Below are 24,908 nucleotides of genomic sequence, written 5' to 3'. Positions count from 1 at the left end.
ACATAGATTCATTTATAAGTTAAAGTGACTATTCTTAGTGTTACTATTCTTAGTGTTACTAGAGAAAGACAGGAATGAATAATGTGCTACATAAAAAAAACCCTTTTAATTTAACAATGCTTTAATTAAATACATCTTTCACTCATTATATACACAGAAGAAGTTTAAGTGACTAATCATAAGTGAAGGCTGTACTAACATGTCACATATGAAAAGGGAAAGTGGAATTTAGAGAGGAGTTCATTTGCCCCAGTTTTCATGAGGGAATACTTGCAAATCTAAAATTTACAATACATAGGAAAGACTGAGCAAAGGAGTACAATTTGACTGCTGTTTCCAGCATTACACCTTACTGTTTAGTATTATTTAGTATTTGCCTAACCAACACAGTATAACCAGAAAGGAATTTATTTCCAGTTTTCTTGGCTTCAGGGTTTAGACAGTTACAAGAAGGTAGATGTTGCAAGATAACCAGTATCTGAAAAGAAACCATTTACTTTTTTTAAGAAAAGTAAGGGAAAAGACAATAATTCTTGAACAAGCAGAGAATTCAATTCATCCCCCACTACAGTCCTAATCATTAATCTTGTTCTGTGGCTGCATAAATTTACCTTTTTTAGTTACTTTACACTGGATTGAGATGTGAAATCAGCTCCCATATTACACATGCAAAATAGTTTTGGAGATGCAAGCCCATTAACTTTCTCCACATGCAATTCGGGAGGAACTGACATAGTCATCCAGTCCAGGTTTTGGACAAGTAGGCTTAAAGGCATTCCAGTTTTTATATCACATACCTGTCAACAGTTTCACTTCCTTAATGAAGAAAGGGACACATATGAAACATACTTAAGTATCTGGCATTGCAGATCCTTCTATGTACCCTGCACAAGGCTTGCTTCTCAGGAGTAAAGAAGCAGAATTTCAAAATACACAAGTGGAATTGAACAGAAAAAAAACGTGGAGAACAGAGAACAGCAGAGAACAAAAAAAAAAATCCCCATGATAAATGACCACTCCAGCTTTAGATCACAACTGATGAAGCGACAAGAGTTGCTCCACTGCTGGATACTGTCAATACTTGGGAACAAACTTCTCATAGTTAGCACTGTGAAAATTACTGACTTCAGAAAATGTGGAATATTTAGGAATACTACACATACAGAAATCAAAAGAGATTCAGCTCATAAATGAAAAGTTTAGAATTTTCAAGATTTTAACATCTAAATCATATAGTTATTAATAAAAGAGAACTGTTAATACACAGACCAGTGGGAAATTAATCTTGCATGCAATGGTTAACAGCTACTCTCTCGATGTAATAGAGTTTATCTCTCCTTGCCTTTTGTATTTCAGACCACTAATCAAGCAGACACTGAATGGCTCTTTTAAATCAGGTTATCAGGGAAGAACTACTTACTGGGTACCTATGTATTTACACATAGGTTTCCTGAATGCATCTTTTCCACTTGAATTTAATCCAAGTAAATTTGAGTTTTACTCTTTGCTTTACTCAAGACATCTGAAAATGCAGATGGGGGAGCAGATATAATCAGATCTTGTTTTCCAGGAATGTATGAGGTTGAAATAAAGAACTTCTACAACAGCAGAACTTTTACAGCTAATTTTTTTTCCTTGAAATACATGTCAGAAAGAAAAATACACAAATTCAGACATCCAGCTGAATATTACTGAGTTAAGAGAGAAAGTAGCATTGAGAAAGTAGAGCTTCAGCTGCAGTTCACTTCAGAGGCTGTAAGTTTTGAATGATGTTAATGAGCTCATTTTCCTTTCAACAAAAAGGAAAGAGCATAGGCATACCCAGACACATACTGACCAACATTTTAGAAATGTGTGTTTTTCTCTCATACATACATAAACGGGAAATGACTGCGATGGCATGTGGTGGTAACACAAAGCCCCATCCAGGGGAACGGACAAGAGGGCTCAGAGCAGCTCGACACAACATTTTGAGATGTCTTCTGCAAATCAAGGATATCTGCAAGTTAAAACGAAGAGAGGAAGGGGGAAAACTGGTTAAATATCAATGACTTTCCATCTGTATTTCTCTCCTCACCCATTCCCCCAGTCCAATTCCTCTTTTCCTGTAGGAAATTTAATACAATTTCCTCGTGCCAAAGCCCCTCTTCCCGACCTGCTGTCAAATCTCTATTAAAGGTAAAGAATAAAACATGGCTCCCTGAGAAGGAAAAACACTATTAGTGAATGTACCCACAATGGATAGAAGTAATATTATTTTCATGGAGAAGCCTGGAAGAAAAAGAAAAAAGTAGAGAGGTTGGATTATACAGACTTCTCTGTACACCCCACAACAGAGCATCTACTATAATTCTCATGAATCTCAGCCCTATTCAACATAGGAAATGTGCTCATTCACTTTTCCCTGAGCACTATCAAATTACAAGATCTTATCCATGATTACAAATAAGAACAACAATTTCCAAGCACTTGGCATTAGCTTCACTTGACTGAACCGGAAAACACTCAGCATTCTTCTAACTGTAAAATTTACTAGAGCAAATACACAGCAAATAAGGAATACACAATTAGCAATTTCCTATGACAGGTCTAGTTCAAGTAATGCATCTAGTCTCACCAAGGAAACAAACGAGATTAAGAAGAATCCAGTTCTCCCAGACAGTATTTAAACCAAAAAACCTCTCCTTCCCTTTTACAAAACTTTGCTTCCTTTACTTGCTTTCAATCCATTTTCCAGCACCATTGAAATAAAGCAAACAAAACTGCGCAAACTATGGTACAGAGAAAGCACTGAAAAAAGGGCAAGGAGACCTTATAGTAACTGTGCTGGAAGACGGCTATTACAAATACCAGGACATTTACAGCACTGACAGTTCTGGCATATATGTACATGAACACTTAAAGGAGCTTCATTACCCTGTATCAGTGTATTATTATGCCTCATTACAATCCTTACCAAAATATACATCTCTACATTAAACGAGGCAGCCACCAGCACATGTTTCTCCTGTTTTGTCTAGTAAAGCTTACATTGCATGGCATTTTAATAATATTAATCTGCAATGTCCCTCCAGTTCTGTATTTCATCTGAAATGGCAATACTGGCCACTGCCAGGATGAGGCAGACAAAAAATTCTGAGCAGATCATGTAACTAAACAAGTAGTCAAAGTTTTCTTCTCATAACAGGGTAAGCTTAAAGCTGGGAAGAGTACTAATTAGACATTCCCCCTTTGAACTCTTAGCAGGCACCTCGTGCGCCTGCCTCCGGGGTTGCATAATTCCCACTATTCATGTTTCAGCCCTCTACCTTGAAGCCCGCCTTGACTTCCTCTACTGTCAGACACTGTCTTCTCAAGAGGGTCCTAGCTGGGTCTCAGAGAGATGCTCAAAATCCAGCAGTTCCCGACATGAGCTGGCAAACACCAGGTTCTTTATCCAGAACCCCTTCCACCACAAATACCCTGAGTGGCACTGCCCGTTTCCCTTCAGCTCCCTCTAGAGACTGTGCCCCTTAAGGGACAAAAACAGGCACTTGACCTGAAGTTTTACCTCCAGACACTTCCTGTTACCTCTCCTGTCAGACCTTCAATTCCTGCTATAGTAATAACCTCCACCTGGCACTTTGTTGTCACAGAATGTCACAGACCCACACTGGCCAGATCAAGCTGTGCCAACTCCTTGGCTGCTCCTACTGATCTGCTGGAGAACCACTTCACATTCTCACTACAGGCTGCTTGCAACTAAGAGCAACCTTGTCCTTCTGGAAGACTGTCTCCTGTTTCCCTTTGCCGGAGACAACTTTGCTAGAAGCAGGCAGACAAGAAGAGTGAGAAGTGTCAGACAGTGTGGATTCTTTAATTGAAAAAGATTAGAGAAAATAGCATGCTTCTGAAACTAGCTTGTGAGAAATGGCAAGGAGACCAAGTTAACAAAAAAACAGAGTTTAAAGCAGCAGCAGGTACCAGTATGTGAAATGGAAAAGGATGCTGTCAGAAAGCACAGACAGAGCACAATTTACAGTATGATGTTAACTACAGGCTTTCCTTCAGGCTAATCAAACTCCTTTCTCTCCTCTCACTTAATCAAGCATTTAAAGTCAATTTCAATCCTCATTTTCCATTCTACTCACATTTCCACCACTTCCATAGCTGGAATGGTTCTGACATTCAGTGACAAACTAATAAAAAAGGTGCATAACTAAAAGTAATTTTTTAAAAAAGTAAAACCTTCCTGCCTTACTTGGAGGAAGCAATTTTAAAAAAAGCAAAATGCATTATTCAGGGATTCCTCCTAGCATCAGCTTAATTTTTTTTTTCACTACCAGAAAAACCTAATTCAAACTAGTCTCCAAACATGACCTTTAAAAATATTATTTTCCTATTATCTCTTTGAATAATGGAAGTTATCCTTGTATTATTGTTCATAGAAAGCAATACCATGACATAGTTTTGATATTATATTATCATAAAAGCAGCTGTTAGGTAGCAGACTACATTTAGATGCTGTTCCATTTCAGTGTAAAGAGACTGAGCTACCTCCCAAAGCAATCAGCAATCTCAAATCCTAAAACCTGTGCCTTGAAAAACAACAGTGTTATTATTTTTCAGTCTGTTGGCTGCAGAGCCATAGCATGTACACAATTATTTGCAGGGAATTGACTAAATTAAACTAAGTAAACTGCTTTCACAGTTTTAGATATAAAGGCAAATATTTGAGTGTTAAGACATTCCACAAGTGAAAAAAATCTGGAAATCAAACTCTGATCGATAGAACTATTTTGCAAAACACTTAAGCAGAGAAAAAGAGATAAATCAAGGTCAAAGGAAATGCACACAATTTCTATGAAGTAAGTCTTTCCCACAACACAAATTTTAAGTTCTCTGTAACAATCAGAGGCTTTTTACTATTTAAACTATTTCATTACCTTACCAACTGAAACTTCTGCAAGGAGAAAAAAAAAAAAATCAATCTGCAGCTCTTCGTGTAAGCTTTAACCCTAGAAGTATTTCCAGAGGGAAGTCAGCTCAGAAGACTGACTAAAATAAAGGAAAACTTCAAATAAATGGTCTTTAAAGCAGATCGCACATAGGCTCACCCAGGGTCTGCAGACAGTATACGCACAGAGAAGAAGCAATTCAAAGCAGCGAGTATAACGCGATTCCTTTCTCTCAAGAAGGCATGCCAGCAGTACCGTGCGGTCACAGCAGTACTGTCCGGCGCGGCAGAGCCCTACCGAGTGCCTCACAGGGCAGTACGTGCAGGAGCTCGGTGTCGGTGCATTCTGCCAGACCCAGCCTATAAATCGGCCCCGCACCACAAGAGGGGCTGGGCAGCAGCAGCACGCGCGGGCCCCGGGCCTACACGGGCGCGCTCCCGACGCCGCGGCCCCGCTGGCTCGCCGCAGCCAATCCCCGCCCGAAGCGGCCTCGGCCGCAGCCAATCCGCGGCCGCGGCGGCAGCACCCACGCCACGTCACCGACCGCCGCCTCGCCGTCCCCGCCCGTGCTCCTTCCCCCCCGCGCTACCGGCAGATGATGTAATTCCACTCCACGTTGCAGCACAAAATCCTGGCCTTTGTAAATTGCAGCACTAACAACTGTTTAGTCTGGCCCCATACTAGTCCAGACAGCCTTACAGCACAGGGTGCTGAGCCATCTCCCACAGCGGCCTCCCTTAACCTGGATTCTCCTCGCTCTCACATGTTTGCAGACAGCAAAATGAAAGGGATCTGCAGCCAATCTTCTGAGTGCCTTTACCTTCTTAGGCCGTTTACATCCTTTCTTTTCTCCACTGCAACCCAAACCTCTTCAAAAGTGCAAGAGTGCTGGCTTTGCTTTCACTTTGGCTTTGAATTCACTTCTAAATTAAGAGAATCGGGGTATTTTAGAACCACAGAAAATCCTGAGCACTAAAGGACCCATAGGGATCATCAAGTCCAGCTCCTGGTCCTGCATAGGACAGCCCCAACCATCACACCACATGCCTGAGACTATTGTCCAAACGAGCCTTGAGCTCTGTCAGCCTTGGGGCCATGACCACTGCCCTGGTGAGCCTGTTCAGTGCCCGACCACCCTCTGGGGGGAAGAACCTTTTCCTGATGTCCAGCCTAAGCCCCTCTTGACACAGCTCCAGAGGATTCCTCAGGTCCTGTCACTGGTCACAGAGAGTAGAGGAGAGGTCCACTGCCCCTTGGGAGGAAGCTGCAGAGTGCAATGAGGTCTCCCCTCAGTCTCCTCCAGACTGAACAAGCCAAGTGCCCTCAACAGCTCCTGTGTGGCTTTTCCTGGAGACACTTCACCATCTTTGCAGCCCTCTTTTAGATGCTCTCCAATAGCTTTGCATCTTCCTTACGTTATGGCACCAGAACTGCACACATTTAGGAATTTGGAAAACACCTTTAAGATCAAGGAGTCCAACCACAAGCCTAACACCATCAAATCCACCAATCCCTGCCTGCAGCGGCCTTGGATGCAGCCAATCCGCCACCACGGTGGCCCTAATCCAACCCTAAGTGTCACATCTACAGAGGCACAGAGAGCCCAGTCAGCTGCCGCAGGCACTGCCGGGTGTTTTAGATCCCTCCAGGGACGGTGACTCCACCACTGCTGTGAGCAGTGAAAGGGTGCCGATGCCTGATCACCCATTCTGTGAAGATATTTTTCCTAATATCCAACCTAAACCTCCCTTGGTGCTTCTTGAGGCCATTTCCTTTCATCTTGGCTCCTGGGGAACAGAGCCAGACTCCCACCAAGCAGCATCCTCCTGTCAGAGTGTTATACAGAGCAAGGAGGTTTCCCTCAGAGCCTCCTTTTCTTCAGGCTGAACCCCCTCAGCTACCTCAGCTGCTCCTCATGAGACTTGTGCTCCACATCCTTCCCCAGCTCCATTTCCTTCTCTGGACACACTCTAGTCCCTCACTGTCCTTCTTACAGTGAAGGGCCCCAAAACTGACTTCAGGATTAAAGCTGCAGGCCTCACCAGTGCCCAGTAAAGGCCAGTGGTCACCACGCTGGGCATGTGGCCATACCATGGCTGATACAAGTCAGGTGCTATTGGTGTTCTTTGTCACCTGGGCTCATATTTAGTCACTGTCGACCAGCATTCCCTGGACCTTGCCTGCTGGGCACTTTCCTGTCGTTCTTCCCCCAGCCTGGAGCACTCCATGGGCTTGTTGTCACCCACAGGCAGGACTAGCACTTCACCTTGTTGACTCTCATACAACTGGCCTTGGCCCATCAATTCAGCCTGTCCAGATCCTTCCTGCACAACAGCAGATAAACACTCCTGCCCAACTCAGCATCATCTGCAATCACTCATCACTGCAATTGGTAGAAACCACAAATCAACAGTTTTTCATCTTCAAAGACACCACAAAATCCACGGTAGTCCCCCATTTTAACTCAGACACTAGTTATACTGTTGTCTATCCTCACCTATGTTATATTACCACTGCTATATTCCTATTAGAATTCAAATAAATTCCAACAGTATAAATTCCCATATTGTTGCAAGGGAGTTGTTCTGTGGGCTATTTTTGTTAGTTTGGGGGGCTGTTTATTTTTTACTTTTGTTTTGATTTTTTTAAAATTGTTAACACATCACCTTCTGGGAGCAGGAAAGAATCTTAAATTAAGGTCTCAAAATTATGGAGAAAACTTCACAAAGAATGAAAAATATTCATGGTGAGAAGTGGAGTTCAAGATGTTTGGAAAAACTTCAGTGTCTCAAGAATTAACAGAAAATCCAACTCACAGTTATCTTACATTAACACATCGCTCTCTCCAAACAACGGAAATTAAACAACTCCCCCAGATCCCCCTAAAAGGAAGAAGAATACCAAAATCACAAGATCCTCCCCATCCTTCTCCCACCAAAATACCCCAAACAAACAAAAAACCTAAACCTCAAAAATAAGGTCATCACTAAGTTAAAAGCCTATATTTGGAGATCTTTACTTTGCCAGAAGTAGAACCTGGTTTAATCATCATAGTGCATGTAAGCTCTGCTCTCTACTCCTCACTCCAATTATTAGCAACTGCAGAATAAAACCAATGACAACAGCAGAATGTTGGTCACTCACAAAAAAAAAAAACAGAACAGTGATTCAAGGTATATCACAGCAGTTGATTTTTTTTTTTTTTAAGTAAGAAAAGCCTTTTTTTATAGTAAGTCAAGCCTTGCAGGAGGTGGACTTTGCTGATCCTTGTGGGTCCCTTCCAGCTCTGTAGAATTCTGTGACTCATTTTGAATAGCTAACAAGAAATGGAGATGCTCTCATTTTAAGCTCACCTGGCCAATTTTTAGCATTTGCAGCTTCTCTAAACTGTGTTTCCAAATAAAAAGCAGCAGGTTCCCCATAACCATTGCAGATACTGAGGAGCTGCTTTTCTTTTTCAGATACTCAAATAGACATCAAATTGGTAAGAGAAAATGAATACAAAATAAATCAGTACTTTCATTTGCCACATGAAACCAGTAGTTTTTATAGAATGATCCTTGTTAGTGGCAGGGAATCCTAGATTTCCTACATGGTCAGCAGTTACTTACTTCAGAGTACTATGCAAGCACACTGAGAAGTGAGCAACATAAAACTGCAGTTTCAGACAGGTTAAGGTAGTGAACCTTCAGTAATCTTAAAGACAGTTCCATCTTCAAGAAAAAGCATGGAACTATCCTGATGGTAATAACCATATGTGTAGGCACACATGCTTCAGTCCACCTACCTGCATCCCAGACATAATTTCAGGAAACACAAGTACATCTCTGTGCAAATATTTTATTCCCCAGCTAATTAAAAGGACAAAGTAAAAAAAAAAGAAAAAAATCACACAGAGTAGCTGTTTTAATCAAACTTTCTAAGTGAGGAACATAAGGACAGGTTAATTTAATCAAGCATGATTAAACCACTAATAAACCTCAAGACAGGAGTCATTAGCATCTTTCAAGCATTTCCTTCCTCCTAACATCTCTTTACTCTTGCCTCAATCAAATCTTGCTACTTTCTTCTACCACCTGTTTTGAGCACTGAGCAGCAAAACATCAGGTTCCACCAGCAGTTAAGATAAAGATGATACAACAAGCATCCCAGTCCTGTTCCAGTTTCCCTACATCCATCAAATGAAGGTTGTACAATTGCCAGACATCACTGAGGAAAACAAATAAAGTAAAACAAAACTCATAGGTAGAACAGCAGTCTGTTAGATGCCCAGGTAAAGTACATGGGAAGGGCAAGAAGGCAATCAAAACTAGTTGAATACTCTCCTAGTTTCCAGCTTTGTGGAGACCGAGGTTATTCACCTTCATACCACTGATGATTTTACAGACTTGCAGTGCACCTACCTCCTCATTCCTCTACTTGCTGTCATGCTCAAGTTGTTCCTGAACAATTCAAGTTCCAGAGGTGCACTAGTTTTGCCACCCCTTCTGATCAAAGCCGCAATTCCTGTCCCCAAGCAAGACAGCTTGGTCGTGGTAATATTCTGATCAGAGATTAATTGACCCAACCATCCTTACTGATGAATATTAGCAGCAGCAAGAGAGAAGCACAGCAATTCCTTAGACTACACTGCTACTAATACATCAGCATAGGATGCTCTTGCTTTCCTTATATCAAGGCTATTTCATATATTTGTAATGATCTCCATTGCTCTTCCTCCACCTCCCTGATCAGCGCAAACAGTACGGCATGGTAGCCAAGGGAGAGTCCAGACCTGCAGCAGAGAACAGAGTACTCAAATTTGGATGAATAAAGGATTAATATACTGGCATAATATGGTCTTTTATTCTGCATTTCATTCATTAAGTCATAATTTCTACCATTCTATTTACTTTTTTCCCCCACTACATCTTGAATTGACTTTTCAGAGTATCATGGACAGTTACTCTCAGATGTTTTCTTCCCCAGATACTGCAGAAAAACATAAAAATATCATTGCTTTTGTATTCCTAGTAACACAATGCAATAAGAACAGCTGAAGAATTACTGAAGCTAAGCCTGAAAGATGTTTACTTTGCTATTGAACACAATTTTTATGACAACCATGACAAAACTTAGTAGCTTAGAAGAGCAAGTAAATACAGCAAAAAAATAAATCAGCAAAGCAGTTTACACAACAAAAAACATTCTCTGACACAAATATGGAACAAGTAATATTGTTTCTGAAGTGTACTTTGCTACAGAGTAGAAAAGAAGAAAAGTTTGTTTTAACCCTTTGTAAATTTCTTCTCAGTATCCTCAAGAGCAAATCTGGAAAGAGGAAGGAGGTAAACACTCCAAGTATCCATCAGCTTTAGGGTACAGAGTCGGCACAGGTGTAAGCACATGGAAAATTTCTATAAGCATATGAAATATTTGAGTTATGTTTCATTTGAAAAAATAAAACTTTTGACTTCATAATATAGAAACAGTTGTCAAATAATTTTGGTAAACCATGTAAACTTTGCTTAAGTCGCCCTTATCTACAGTTTGATTACACTTTTCAGAGGGCTATCAGGTTACTTAAAAAAAAACTCTAATCTGATCCTGTTCTGTCCACTGTGAAGAAACACTATGTGAAGAACACAGGCTTATCACAAAGTCGGGTCAAAACCTAGCGAGTGACTGTTAGCTGTCATGCAAGTATCAGAAGGGTTTAAATATTTTCTTTGAGCACGGAGAAATCTTTTAAGTAGGCACAAGAGACTGGTAAGGAAAAAGAAACCTCAAGAGGAGCAACAGCTCTGCTCTCCCAGATCTCCAGATGGATGAGGTCCGTGCAGCTCTTACCAGTTGGTCTGATGCTCGCAGAGGCTCAAATTGCGATTTCACACTGCGATAACTCCCGGCAGCAGTAACGCTCCGAGACCGCCGAGAAGCGACCCCGAATCAGCACGGCTCTGGCAAGTGTGCGGGTGCACCCCGGCAGTTGCAAGGCTGAACTCACTTCTTCTTTCCCTCCAGAGCCCTCAGCCTCCTATCACAAGCGACACAGCAGCCGCCCGGTTCTTCACGCCGAAGGGGAACCGGCAGCACCGACGGACGGCGGGCACAACCCAGCACGGGAGCGCCCCTCCGCGAAGGGACCGCGGCACTCCCTCTGCCGGGCCGGGCCGGGCCGCAACCCCGGGCCCGCAGCCCAGCCCACTTGGCCGCTCCGGGCACGGCCGAGGCTGCTGTGGCCAGCTCGGCTCGGTGCTGCCCTGCCCGGCTCGGTTTGGCCCATCCCCACTCACCCGCTCGGCCCGGCCCGGCCCGGTCCGGCTCGGCTCCCCGCTGCCTCAGTCACCGCCACCGCACTTCACTTCCGGCCCCGCCCCGCCCGCGGCTTCTACAATTGCTCTTGCTTTGAAATATACAGCTACATTTTCCAAAGAATCCAGGGTTATGTTTGGAACGGACTTTAAAAATTATCTAGTTAAGATCGTCTTCACTCGGACGGTGTAAAAAAACCCTACTGCCTCAAAAAAGGGAGATGTTGGAAAGACGGCTCCAGCTAGAATGTTGGCAGCAGAGGAATTAAGAGTTTTGTCTCTGCCCTTTGACATGGAGCACAAACACTCCATTCCTGTACATCTGACATATGAGTCTGCCTTGTGTGTGACACTTGTCATAACGTTGCCTGATACCGAATTGCAACACAGACGATTTCAGATCAGGCAGGGGGGAAAAGCTCAACACGACAAAGCAGACAAGAAAATGCACTGTCATAGGAAACTGCAGATTCGAAACTCACAAGCACTGCTGTCGCACGTCTAGAATTTGAATATGCCTTAATTCCGGCTGGACAAGGTTATGGGCAAGGCTCTTTCCAGCTCTATTTCTTGCTTTGGCAAAATGTGAAAGGAGCCTAATACGAGCTAGAAAATAAGGCATGTTGGAGGTTAGTAATTATGGCAGATAATTAATATAAGGCGATACATTCTTACAGAATTTAATGTATTTGCAGCCCAAAGAGTAAACAGTATCTCTGTGGTTATACCTAAGTGAATTACCCCAGTAAGGTAGAAAACAAGGATGCCAGATCCTTTTCATTCAAGCCCTATCCCAACGTATTTAGCACTGACGTGACATTTGGGAAGTTTCTCCAGCTAACCCTTTGTAATTCAGTTACTGTCACCTCTAAATTAATTTCCTGGATTCCACAAATTAGGGAATGAGAGGATACGGGATACACTACAACGTGTTCTGAGAAAAGCTTCTCAAAGGTATTACAGGCACAGCTGAGAAGCCACGTCTATCTAAAAATCAAAGGCTGTTACTGTACCGTGCAACAGTACAGTCCTCTGTAATACTGGAATGCACATGGAATGTTCTCACCAGCTTGGTTGGGCTGCCACAGAACAGAAATCAATGGAAGCTGCAGACACTTGCACAGAATTCGTTCCCAGCTAATAAATCACACAAACAATCACAAAGATAATGTGACATTAACCCAGAAGCTTTTAGATGGGTTGTAGTTTCGTTTTATTTGTGTTATCGCCTTTGATATCCTGACTAATTACAAATTTTTCAGTTTATTTTTGCATTCTTTTTTAGGCTTGTAACGAGGAGGAGCAACAGAGCTGCTATGTGCAATATAGTTACAAAAGCAACCAATAAATTTTATTAAAAGTAGGCTCTGATATTTTTGGCCCTTATTGATTCCACTGGAGTACCTAGCATCAGATAGGGCATATTTTTCCATCATCTGAAGAAGATAAATAATAAAATATTTTGCTAAAAAAAATATACTTTCATGCAACAGCTTCCTGGAACAATTGAGCAGATTTCCTATGTGATGGTAGAGGGCAGACCAGAAAATCAGAACACCACCTTTAACTTCAAAAACAATAAACTTATTTCGTGGTCCCAGAGACTGAGCCAGAGGTAAGCTTGCCAGAGGCAAGCTTCAGTCTCATAGTACACCTACAAATATTCCTAAAATATTCAGTGTCTTAGCTTCAGAACTATTCACAAGTCTATCTGATGTGCTACTAGAATTTCAGTGGTTATCATTTTCAGTTCAGTTCCTATCTGGAGCAAGTGAATGTTTCTTATCTAGGAGAAACTCTATTCAAGCCCATTTATTCCAGGGGAAAAAAAAAAGATCAGGAAGGAAGATATTCTGACAAACCACTAAAATTCAACTGTATTTCAGAGTATGTGGCATTTACAATTACTTTGCTCTGTGCAACACTGTTGCTAATGTGAGCAGTGATTAAACCATGAAAATTTCAAGTGAACATCTTGTATTGCGAATATTCAAGTATCTCAAAAGACACAGAAAAGCAAAATTCAAAAAATGTCACAGAGGTGTGGTTGTCGTCATCTTACAAGGACAGGTTAGGGGTGACCAGCACACGTCTACTCATAAAATAAGAATTCAGGTCACCCGGTAGAGCTCCTGTATTTTAAATGTTCAGTTAGTTCCATAGAGAAAAATCAGGTGCTTCTCCAACAGGGAACTAATTCTTTCTCCATACTCCTTGGTTTACAGAGCATTCTTGGTTTCTGGAGACATGGACTAACCGTTTTAACCTTCTCTTCCTTGTCCTTCATTAATGCAATGTCCCTGGATCTCTACATTTCTCAAGTGTGTCACTGCAGTGACATTAACAGATGGTTCACATACAGAGAACAGGGACATGAGAGGACAAGCTGTCTGCATGGCTTCATCCAAGAAGAGAAGGCATGTAGATATCACAAAAATGGTATAAAAACCTGATGACAAAAGTCCATCATTTGGATCGTATCCTGAATATATCCATTCACTCACCAAACTTTAAATACGGGCTCCATCTATTTTCAAAAGCAGAAAATACTAGATATTATTAGAATCAACAGTAAATATCCAGCCAGATCCCCTCTGTAACTTCCTTCTACATTCAGGGCTATCTTGAATGGGAAAAAGATGTCAAATGGGAGTTTCCAGTGCATTTGGGGCTGGCCTCGTGGAGGTTCTGGCCAATCTGTCATGTCAGTGAAGGTAACGACAGTTGTCAGAGGTACCGTACTCATGTTTAGAAACTGCAACAAGAAGGGAAACAAAAAGAGTTTAGCAGAGAGACACATTCCATGTTGTACCTCACAGCCATTAAGATGCCCGGGTGGGTGTCAGCTGCTCCCCCTAAAGCCCTTACAGAGAAGTGTAAGCCTTGAAATATATCTGCTGCACAAAATACTACGTGATATCAAAACAAAACAAAAAAAACCCCAACACAATGGGATCCATTGACACGTGCTTGAAAAAGACTGCTCACTGTTCTCTGTGGACTTGTTAACCGACACATTGACGCATTCCTGCGGGCATCACAGCAACACAGAATCATCGGGGCTGGAAGGGACCTTTAAAGGTCACCTAGTTCAAGCCTTCTGCCATGAGAAAGGATGCCTTCAACTAGAATAGGTTGTTCAGAACTCTGTCCATTGTGGCCTTGAATACATCTTTGCGGCTTACAGCCTTCCTCCCCAGTTCTCCCAATATGCTGCTATCAGCATTAGTCATTTCCTCAGCTACCTATTGGTGATTTCAGAAGCTACAGAGGAATAGAAATATCTTCTTGCGCAGATGATCAGCATTCTGTGGAGTCGGTGAAATATTACTCAACTCAAATTCCGTATCAAGGCTTTAAGAGACAACTAAATAAACATGGAGTTACTGAATGTTTGTAACTACAACTTTATACCAACCGTAACTGAAAGTTTCAAGACTGAGTCCTTAAGTAGCAGAAAGTGGTTTAGGGTTGGAAAGAAGGTATCTTTTCCAGTTATGCAACTGAGTGAGGACAGTACTGAAAAGACCACAAAACAAGCTTCCTCTATAAAAGGCTACCATTGCAGCCAGACAACTGCTAAAATTCAATAAATCTCAACTTACTTAGTTTCAAGACCATTTGATTCCTTGGTTCTTAAATAATCTGTAAGCCCCCTTTAATTATCTCTGTGTGTGAGAGAGGGTTTTGAATTCCATACCTTGAGGGGGTGACACTGGTAAAAGTGCCGTGCACCCAGTATGTGAGCTTGTGGGTTGGACAGGAGGCCCACCTTAGTCCACAGTATCTGTATCTCCAGGGTCACGGGAACCATACAACAGGAAGTGCAATTCACAGCCTGAAAATAAAACAGACCCCAATCAACTCGTTATAGTCTTTTAAAAGTGATAAAGGACCATTATGGTCAAAGTCTATTATTTTGGATAATATAGGTCACAGAACCTAAATCAATCACTTCAGCACTGGTCAGGACAACTACCCATTCTGGAGCTACATCCATCTCATTGCCATCTCAGCTCCACTTAGAATTTGTCTCAGCTTTACCACTTGGATTTCACATTCCACTTAGCCATTCTCCCACAGATTAACAATTATTATAATACAATTGGCTCACAAACTTTAACCCTATTAAGTAATATAATAAGATATAAATATCCCTACAAAAATACTCCCTGTTCAGGAAAAGCAGCAAGGATTATAATAATAATTAATAGGAAGTAGCCAGTTATTATCAGTTTCAAAAGGCTGTCAGAAAACCATATAACATAACACCGGATTCAGTATTTTACTCTTTTTGCCCGTCTAAATAGCAAAAACAGGATTAAAGAGATAGGAAATATCAGGGTTTGTTGGGGTTTTATGAGGGATTTTTCTGTTAAGTACTCTAATAATATGAACCATAATGACTGCATACACATTTTAAGACCCCTGAGAGTCATAGGATCATTATGCAAAAATAGTCCAGATACCCCCACCTTCCCAAGGCAATACAGAGATATGAAAGGAAAAATATTTACAGATGGTATTTTTGCATTCATATTACCTGCACACTGCAGTTCTGAATCAGAATGGTCATCCACTCTTCTGCCTCGGTTGAATGAGCATTGCCAGTTATAGCAAAATCTTCTGTTCTGTTCATCCCCCAAAAAGCCTTGTATAACTTCTGCTGCATGTAACTACAGTTACTGTCTTCCAGTATTTGGGATAGGCTGGAAATGAGAAAATAACATCTTTTAGAAAGTGACTTCCAGGACCAAAAAACCCCCAAATCACTGTCAACATCCTTTCTTAGCAGTAAGTATTTCTTCTCCTCTTGAAATGAGACAACAAGTATCGGTATTACACAGATGCAGTTTCAATCCTCTCTGCAATGAGAAAGGAGAAAAATATGGCAGGGTAATGCATAAAAAGGAAAACTGACAGCTCTTTAGCAATATTATCTCATCAGTGGTCCTACAATTGCCCTGTCAAAAGAACGATCCAAATCATCAAAACAACCACTTTTTAAGATTCACTTCTCAACTCTACTCTTGCCCAAGACAAATTGCCACATTAGCTCCTCAAAATGTCCCAGAAGACCTTCACAGTGTTCAGATCATTCTAGGAGTCCACCATCTTTCCTAGATTCAAGTTTTCTCAGGAGTAGATGAAAGATCTGTAGAGATCCACTGGTGACCTCAGGGAAGGAGCTTGGCTCCCCAGCAGTACACGAGAGACTACAGAAAAACATGCCAAGTGAGTCCACAACTTCCAACTGTCAGAAAGCATGACTGCAGAGTGTGTTGTTACCTGATTTTGCAGCCTGTTCTCATATTCCTTCCAAATTGTACTATGTGTCTGAGGACCTGTGAACAACTTCCATCACTTTCACTCCTTAATATGCTCATCTGACAGACTACACATCAAGAAGCCAAACAAAAGTATAAACAGACAACATACAACACTCATCTTGTATTTAACAATCCACTCACCCCATATTCCTCCTTTTCACTATCGGGGCACTATAAAAGTCCAGACAGTGCAGAACCAGAAATAAAAAAAAACCCCAGCGATAAACAAAAACTCACAGCAGATAAGGATACATGTTGCATGGCACCACTGTTTGCAATCAACAGTGGTGCTCCAATGATATAGCCAGGGTTTCCACTTCTAGGCAACATACGAGAAAGAGTCCTGGTCTATAAAGACGCAAAGGGAAGAAATACAAAAAGAGGAAAATATTAGCACCAATGACATCCATTCATCTCCAAAGATCAAATTTACATTCTCAAAAAACGTAAATGTAAGCTGGTTTTGAATTACTGATTATTATACACTACTTAAACTATTTGTTTCCAAGGCCTCTTTCTTACCTGGCCAATTTCATTTGTAGTCCAGGAGGTAAAAAAACCCCTAAATGTCAGTATCCTGAAATGTGGATAATACCAGGAAAGTTCTCAATACAATGAATTGCTATTGCTCAACATTTGTCTCTGAGGAAGTGATCAGATCAGTCAGGCCAATTCTACAGAAGAACTGCAGAGCAAACCCTGCCTTGACCCTGATTCTTAGTGGACCATTCCACTTCTAAACGGTTGTATGACAAGAGCCTATGGGCATAACTTCAATAGGGTTGCACAGCACACTTACCAACCCCTGAGGTCACCACTTATCCAATTTTACATTCTCTCTATGGGACATGATTTATGTGAACTTAACACACACTAGTGTTTCCCAGATTTCTACCCCCTTCAAAGTAACTTTCTTTCCTGCTGCAAAGTTAAGTGAGTACCCGGAATAAATTCAGTAACTTTGTTCACAAACACCAAACACGTCAGACACAGGCACCCCAGGGTTCTGCTACTTCTATACCACAGTGACACTGCTCTAACCTTTTCAGGTCTCATCTGTACAAAAATGAACCACAAGCTACAGACTAAAAACGTGGTAAAATTCCAGGGAGGATGGGGATACTAACCCAGAAGTGCACAGTGAAGTGCTGCTGCAGAGAGGATCTGGAGTTCCCAGAGATGTTGCTCACTTGGAACTGAACAGAAACACTCTGAATCCCACTTGTGCCACTATATTCTATCTCATAGATGACCTGAAAGTCCAATTTAGAGAATAACAGGAGACAAGGTAATAGGGTGACTTTAAGTTTGTGTTAAGCTCTCTAAAAGGAAAGATTGACGTACCTCAGAAACAACATTGGTGCATGTGTTGTCTTTCATGTGGGGAGCTCCAGGTGGTGAGACTGCAGTGACATTTACCTGGAGACAGTAAGCATACTAACAGTTAATAATTGTTTGAACGGAGAATGCATTTTTTATTCTTTTTCACTGCTTTTCCATGCAAGTCAGATTTACCTCCCTGCTGTAGTTGTGATCTAGGGGCACATCATACTGCTCCAGATCCCCAATCTTTTTCCAGGAAAGTAAGCTACCTCCCTGACTTTATTCCTACCTATGCCCATTCATTTAAAAATACACCCTTACTTATGTCTTTTTTTCCTCTAATGTCCTACTTTTGTCAAGAAAAATCTTGTCTCAGACACAGCACATTCCCATTTTCCCTTCAGAAGCAGAAATTCTTTTCATTGGCAGCAGAGACTGACCTTCATGGACTGCATAACAGTGTCATTAATTGGGACCTGGGGAAAATAAACAAATCGTTTTACAATACCAATAAAAAGCTAAGTAAATTGCTGTGTCTGCAAGCGACTAAAGCCATAAAATCATTACAAAAGAACCTGAATATTATATTGACAAAATTACTTTGTTTATTCCAGATGTGAAAACTTGTTATCATTTTGTAATCTATAAATGAGAGACACATTCCACAGAAAGCATTTTAAAATACCAAAAGACAATTTTAAGCTTAGCTCTACTAATGTCCTGCAGAATGCAGGTACTTTTAAGCATCACATCTCTGATCCATTCCCGAAACTCCATCTTCTGCAATCAAACAAATACTTCAGCATCCAGTTAAGGAAAAACTGAATTTGGCAAAGTGACAAAGAAAGCCCTGAAAACACTAATTAAATCTGATGAACAGAATATTCTCTGCTAGTTAAGTACATTTAGATTTCCAGTATAAATGTTAACTGAGTCATCACCCTGAATAAGTACCCTATTTAAAATGTTGTTTTCTCTTGGAAAGACAGCAAAATTCTACAAGGTGAGAGGAGACATTTTCATATAAGCATTCAGTAAGACCAGCAGGATGAACCCAGAACAGTAAATTGGTTGCTTTGAATTTATTGTCAGGATAAATAGTAGAGAAATTGATATGGATATAAATAGAGCTAATATTAATTAATAAGGGGCCTCCAGTATGATTTTAGAGGTAACACTTTACGTAAAAAAACCACCCTAATTCTTTACTGAGAACATGTACTGCTTGGTTGATCAAGCTGATAGAACAGACAGGAATACTTTCATAAACCATCTGTTTAAAATGCGAGAGAATTTCAGATAAACCATTAGAACTATGAAGTATCAATGAAGTACCAGTTAAATGCATTAAGAATTCGCTAATAATGGAAATTTATTGGAAAGTAGTTTGAATTGAAGGATTATCACTGGTCATGCACGACATTTTTAACAGGTTTCTCAGCAAGAAGGCCTCGGCAATTGGGAGATCAGGAATGACGTACCAGATGACCTTTAGTTTTACAGTTACCCGAGGTCACAGTGGAAGGCAACGCGAAGTCAAACAGTTAAGATTTTGAACAAAAACAAGAATTAGGAAATGCACCTTTAGCACAGTGAAGTCACGGTAGTAGGAAGCAGCATCTAGGGCAGGGTCAGTCATGCAGCTCTTGCTCAAGTTGGCAAAAATCCGAGTACAGCTTGTGCTTTTACTGTCCAGGAAGCCTGGGTGAGTTAAGATGTGACAACAGATAAAACAGAAGAAAACCACCCTACGATATTCTTCCCCCTTTACTAACCAGCAGGATTTCCATCAAAACAAAGTCCACTGGCTCCCATTTTTACTGGCTGTCTAAGCATGCTCAATACAGATGATGAATCAAAGTAGATTAGGATTGGATCACCAGCCTGAAAAGACAATTTGGAGAAATCACAAAGTTACAGTGGAATACTAAGGCCACGGGCAAGAGACAAATCTATACTTCTTTGTGTACACCCAGTTTTGTCTAAAAGGTTGTCCAACCTCTTAAAGACAAGGCAACTGACCAGAAACTTTTTATACACTAAGGAATGGAAAGTACTGAGAGATAAACAGCTTAACAATGTGCTGGGGTAACCAGGAGGGCCAACTGTGTCCTGAGGTGCATCTGGCTCAGCATCACCAGCTGCTAGGGGGAGGCAATTGTCCCACTCTACTCTGCATGCTGTTATGGCCTCACCTTGAGCCCTGAGGGCACTTATGAGTGCCACAACATAAGCCATAAAGCTATTGGAGTGCATCCAAAAGAGGGTTAGAAAGATGGTGAAGGGAAAGCCATACAAGGAATGGCTAAAGTTGCTTGGCTTGTTCAGCCTGGGGGAGACTGAGGGGAGATCTCATTGCACTCTGCAGCTTCCTCCCAAGGGGCAGACACCAATCTCTGCTCTCTCTGACAAGGGACAGGACCCAAGGAAATTGCTGGAGCTGTGTCAGGGGAGGCTTAAGCTGGATATCAGGAAAGTTCTTCCCCCAGAGGGTGACTGGGCACTGAACAGGCTCCTCAGGGAATGGTCACAGTCCCAAAGCTGACAGAGATCAAGAAGCATTTGGGCAACACTCTCAGGCACACGGTAGGATTGCTGGGGCGTCCTGTGCAGGGCCGGACTCGATGATCCTTGTGGGTCCCATCCAACTCAGGATAAGCTACGATCCTATGATATTATGGCTTCCAGGTACAAAACAATAATCTTTTAATCTGTTCTCGTCAGACATCATTACAGACAGCTTTAGTAAAAGCATATGTGCAAATTGATTGCTATTTTCTTTCAACTCACGCGGTAAAAAGCAGAGAACGATGTCTGAACTTGTGATGGTGCTAAGAAAGAGTGCCTGCCATACTTCTCTAAGAACTCCACAAAATCAGATTCTTTGATATCCTGTGGCTGTTGAAAATAGTTCAGCTTTGCTAGAGTTTGAAAAGGAAAAAAAAAATTCCATCAATATTAAGTTACTAGAAAAGATAACAGTAAATACTGTGCTAATATTTTTAAAAGGAATAACTTAAGTAATTGTAAACTAGCTGGTGCCTTATATTTATTAATCCATAGTAACACTTCTAATAGGCTAATACGCTCTACAAACAGGATGATATGAGTACGGTTCATGGGAAACAGACATTAATACACGGAAAAAAAAAAAAAAAAAAAAAGCATGAGACTCCTTAACAGCTATCTTAATATGTGCTGCAATTTCCGTGAGATGCCCAAATTAGGCACACATGAAATTTTAATTACAAAGCACCACCCGTTTGTGAGTTTACTAAAAGCAACATTAAATGGATTCGAAATAATTAAGTCAAACTGGTAACTGGTAAAACTCAAGATAAGTATGAATAGACTATCCTAAAAAACGAGACTTTATTTGGTATCCTTCAGTGGTATCTTCCTGACCTGGTGGTATTCAATGGTATGGTTATCATGCTATACTGTATTAATTTATTACTGCTACTGCACTGTTATAAAATGGCAAATTATTAAAGGCATGCCACATAGACTTATCCTAATACAAGAAACTTTTCAATGCATTCAAACAAAGCATCTTAGAAGAGTCAAGGATTACATATCCTAGTGACAATAGGAACAAGCAGCAGTATTCTCAACAACAGTAGTGCCAGAAAGAACTTACATAATCCAGTAGATTTGGGGGGAAAAAAAGGAACAGTAAAAAAAAGAATCTTAAGCTCTCAATGTAATTCTGCTGTTCAAAGGTAAAGCAGATGCTCAAAGGTACAGCAGAGCTAGCAGAAACAAAAGCTTTTTAATATCTAAATACACCATTAATTAAGCAGTCAAATCTTTCAAAGAGATAAAAGTCAAAGGAATATCAAGCTCCTACAAGGTTCACAAAAATAGGTACTCAGAGCAGCTCACTTAATAATCACTTGAGGGTATCATCATTAGACTGAAAATGAAAATATTTACAATTGTGCTACTCGCAGGCATTTAATTCATTTGGGATCCAGTTCATCACATACTCTTCCATTATCAAAGTCGAATACTTGCTACCACGGGTTAACAACATTACATAATGTAAAATATACCTGAAAACTGGAAGGAAATATCTTCGGCAGCAAAACTCAAGATATTCAAACTGCTTAAGTTTAGATACTAAAGGCTATTTAATCTTGTAGAAAAATAAAATAAAACATAATCTGCGAGCAATTGTTTCAACACGATGAAGTCTACTTGTACATCACTTTCACTGGCCACAATAATTAATTAGGGCTCGATTCTATCGCTGGAAATGGTATAGCTCATCACACCATCCTGGAAAAGCTGCTGCCACTATCAGTTGAATAAAATATATGCTTTCCTATATTTCCATGGGAAAGGCCACTGAAGAGAAGGCTGTTTCCACCAGAAAATGTTATGATTCTTCAGGTGATTCCAAACAAAGTCCTCCCCATATGTTCTTTCAACAACAAGCCCAGAAAAGAAAAAGGCCATGCCAACAAGTCTGCTACAACTAATGTATACATGCAGTCAAATATTTAGACCTCTTCAGTGGGCCTAATCACCATAGATATAGGGCCCAAATATCAAATGACTATTGAAAATCAAATGAATATTGAAAAACAACTGGTACCATCAGTCTGAACACAGATGATCTTTTCCGTGCAAAACATTAAAAATTCAGAATCCTTTTAATCTTATTTTTAGGATATTATGAGAGGTGTGGGAAAAGGGTAAAATTTAGATTCCAAGTTACAGGTTGAAAAGCCCAGGAGCTTGACAGCACTTTAAGCTGTGGTTAAACCCTCATCTAAATTAATCCTTACTGTGAGACCTACTGAAAATTGGAATGAGTAAAATTCTAGTGCTACTACCTATCATACTATATATTATGAAGCTCTCTCATAATTTATTTGTTCTTCCCTGCATGCAAAACACTCAGGTAAAATCTGTAAAGAGCTGAAAGCAGACAAGATAATAATAAACTAACCTTGTTTTGACTAGCTGTTGTACCTGTTAATCTCCTGAGTCCCTCCCAACATAAAATACTCAGATTTAGATCAGAAGCAGATGGAACTGTGGGTCACAACTCCCAGACAAATAACTCAAAAGAGAAAATTATAAGTGTTCAAATGTGAGACCGCAGCAATTGCACTGAATGCCAGGAACTGGACACTGAATCACTCAAATGAAGTACAGTGTGGAAAGCAGAAAGAGGAAAGAATGTTAATGGCATATCCTCCACGATATATGATTACCGGTGAAAAAAATCTCTGTGAAACTGTATCAGCCAAAATAATTAGCAACAATTATAACTTGTAGTTAAAAAAAATACTCCCTTAGCAGAAGCAATCTGTGAATAAAATGTGTGAAACAAAATATTGCTTACAGTCATCCAACTGCACACAGAACAGCGGATCATGTCCACCAGGATCAGAAACGATGTCTGTAGAATAAGGGGTGTTACTTCTGAAAATGAGTGACCTTTCCACACACACTTGACTCACAGACCTGTAAAGACAAGCCCCGCTCAGCGAATTATACAGTGAACCATGCTTGCATTATTTTGCATTTTACATTACATAACGCCAACTTTATAACACAGTATTACATTCCATCAGTTCAGATGAGCTGTACAATCTGCATTGATAATCAATTACAGAAAACCTGTCTTGTCATTGCAGTAGCTTTGCGGACACTCGGTTAGTGTAATTGGAAATCACTCTGACATTCTCTGGAAGAAAAAGTGATTAAAAACAAAATCAATGCCCATATATTACAGCTCCTCTCGGTCCTCATCACAAGGGCAATCTGCAAAGCCAGATTTTACTCTCTAATAAGTGAGATCATCTTCCTCACTGACAGCATCTCGCGGTCTATACTTGTTTGACGGTCTCCTCATAGCTCTCCAAAGTTTCTTTTCCTTAAATCCAGACTTCCCAGCTCCCACCGCCAGCTGCCTCATCACGGAGTAGCCAAGCCTCGCTTCATCTCGGCCCTTGTGCTTTGAAGCCTTTCTCCCAGTCCCCGGCCCAGCGCCAAGCTGTCCCTGGGCCCAGGGCCGCGGCAATAGCACCGCGAAACACAGCCGGCCGAGGCGGAGCTGCCGCCGGGAGCCCGGCCCGGGCCCGCTCTCCTGGCCCGCCTCGGCCCGCTCCGGCGCCAGCAGCGAGCGGCACAAGCCCATCCCCAACCCACCTGCTGCCGCCAGAGCGCCGGGACGCGCCCGCGGGGCTGAGGGCGGGCAGCGGCAGCAGCAGCGGCAGCAGCAGCGGCAGCACCGCACCGGAGCCGCTCATGACCGCACACCAGCGCGGGGACCCCGCGGAGCCACAGCGCCTGCGCGGCCGGAGGGGCGGCGCCGGGCCCGAGGGGCGGGGCTGTTCCTTGATAAGTTGTTCCTTGCTTAGTCTGTTCCTTGATTTAATTCCTTTCAGTTAATTTAAAAATTAATTCAAATTATTGATTTTAACTTGGTCTGGTTCGTTTCCTTTCTATGGTTTCCTGGTCATTTGACCATGACATAATTAGTAGATTTTGATAGTCACAAACCATGTGACCAGTTTTCTTTACGTAGCAGCCAGTAATTTTCCATTGAAATTGGAGCTAATACAGCCAGACTCTTAGCACAGTGTCAGAGACTGAAATATTATGACTTATGACTTAAACATTTTCATGAAAGACTTTCGCCTGTTGTAACAGAACTGTATTACAAAAGCAGCAGAGAAGACCATTACACCCTGAATGGGCTCCTGACAAGCTTTACACGGCTCGCTGATGAAGCTCAGGGCTGGAGACATTCACAAAGCACAAGCTTAACACCTTCAGGGTGGAGATCACAGCCCCAGGGCTATCAGTGCCAGGCTGCCACAGACCCTCGTACCATAGGGTGGGGGGAAAAGCCTTTGGGTGTGCGTTGGAAAACCTCTGGACAGAGGCGCAGTGACCGCCCAGCCCGCACTGTGAGGAGCAGCCCAGCTGAGGGGCCCCTTCACCCGGGGAAAAAGCCGCACCCACGTGAAGCACAGCAGAAGGGGTGTCATGGCCCCCCTTAAAGG

General features: G+C 41.5%; 2 protein-coding genes across 10 annotated transcripts in view; both read right to left on the bottom strand.

The window, feature by feature from the left end:
• The window catches only part of ALDH18A1 (aldehyde dehydrogenase 18 family member A1), a 32,520-nt gene extending 21,241 nt beyond the window's left edge, over positions 1 to 11,279 (bottom strand). The window contains exons 1-2 of one of the 8 annotated variants that reach the window (XM_088169494.1): positions 11,213 to 11,279; positions 1,876 to 1,999 (exon numbers count right to left, since the gene is read on the bottom strand). In XM_088169494.1, the coding sequence (XP_088025620.1) occupies positions 1,876 to 1,969 (94 nt within the window). In that variant the 5' untranslated portion in view covers positions 1,970 to 1,999; positions 11,213 to 11,279. Of the gene's footprint in view, positions 1 to 1,875; positions 2,000 to 4,925; positions 5,041 to 5,096; positions 5,409 to 10,766; positions 11,065 to 11,212 lie in introns of those variants that run through there. The other 7 variants (XM_088169497.1, XM_014890670.2, XM_014890673.2 and 4 more) reach the window with 7 other exon arrangements.
• A 1,147-nt stretch (positions 11,280 to 12,426) lies between these two features.
• Positions 12,427 to 24,186, bottom strand: TCTN3 (tectonic family member 3). Of its 2 annotated transcripts, none has more exons than XM_088169498.1 (13): positions 24,049 to 24,186; positions 23,240 to 23,361; positions 20,674 to 20,804; positions 19,659 to 19,767; positions 19,466 to 19,584; positions 18,324 to 18,359; positions 17,905 to 17,979; positions 17,688 to 17,813; positions 16,813 to 16,908; positions 16,520 to 16,617; positions 15,774 to 15,939; positions 14,931 to 15,068; positions 12,427 to 13,985 (listed from the first exon to the last, which is right to left on the bottom strand). In XM_088169498.1, the coding sequence occupies exons 1-13, from the start codon at positions 24,147 to 24,149 to the stop codon at positions 13,764 to 13,766; spliced, it is 1,539 nt and encodes a 512-aa protein (XP_088025624.1). In that variant the 5' UTR covers positions 24,150 to 24,186; the 3' UTR covers positions 12,427 to 13,763. The 2 variants fall into 2 exon arrangements, with proteins under 2 accessions (XP_088025624.1, XP_088025625.1); XM_088169499.1 differs by having other exon boundaries at positions 15,003 to 15,068.
• Positions 24,187 to 24,908: the final 722 nt, after the last annotated feature.

The sequence above is a fragment of the Sturnus vulgaris genome, chromosome 8 (genome assembly GCF_052056855.1).
Source record: "Sturnus vulgaris isolate bStuVul1 chromosome 8, bStuVul1.hap1, whole genome shotgun sequence".
In the NCBI taxonomy this organism is placed as follows: domain Eukaryota; kingdom Metazoa; phylum Chordata; class Aves; order Passeriformes; family Sturnidae; genus Sturnus; species Sturnus vulgaris.
The sequence above is the reverse complement of the archived record's forward strand: the minus strand, read 5'-3'. Positions and strand labels throughout refer to the sequence as shown.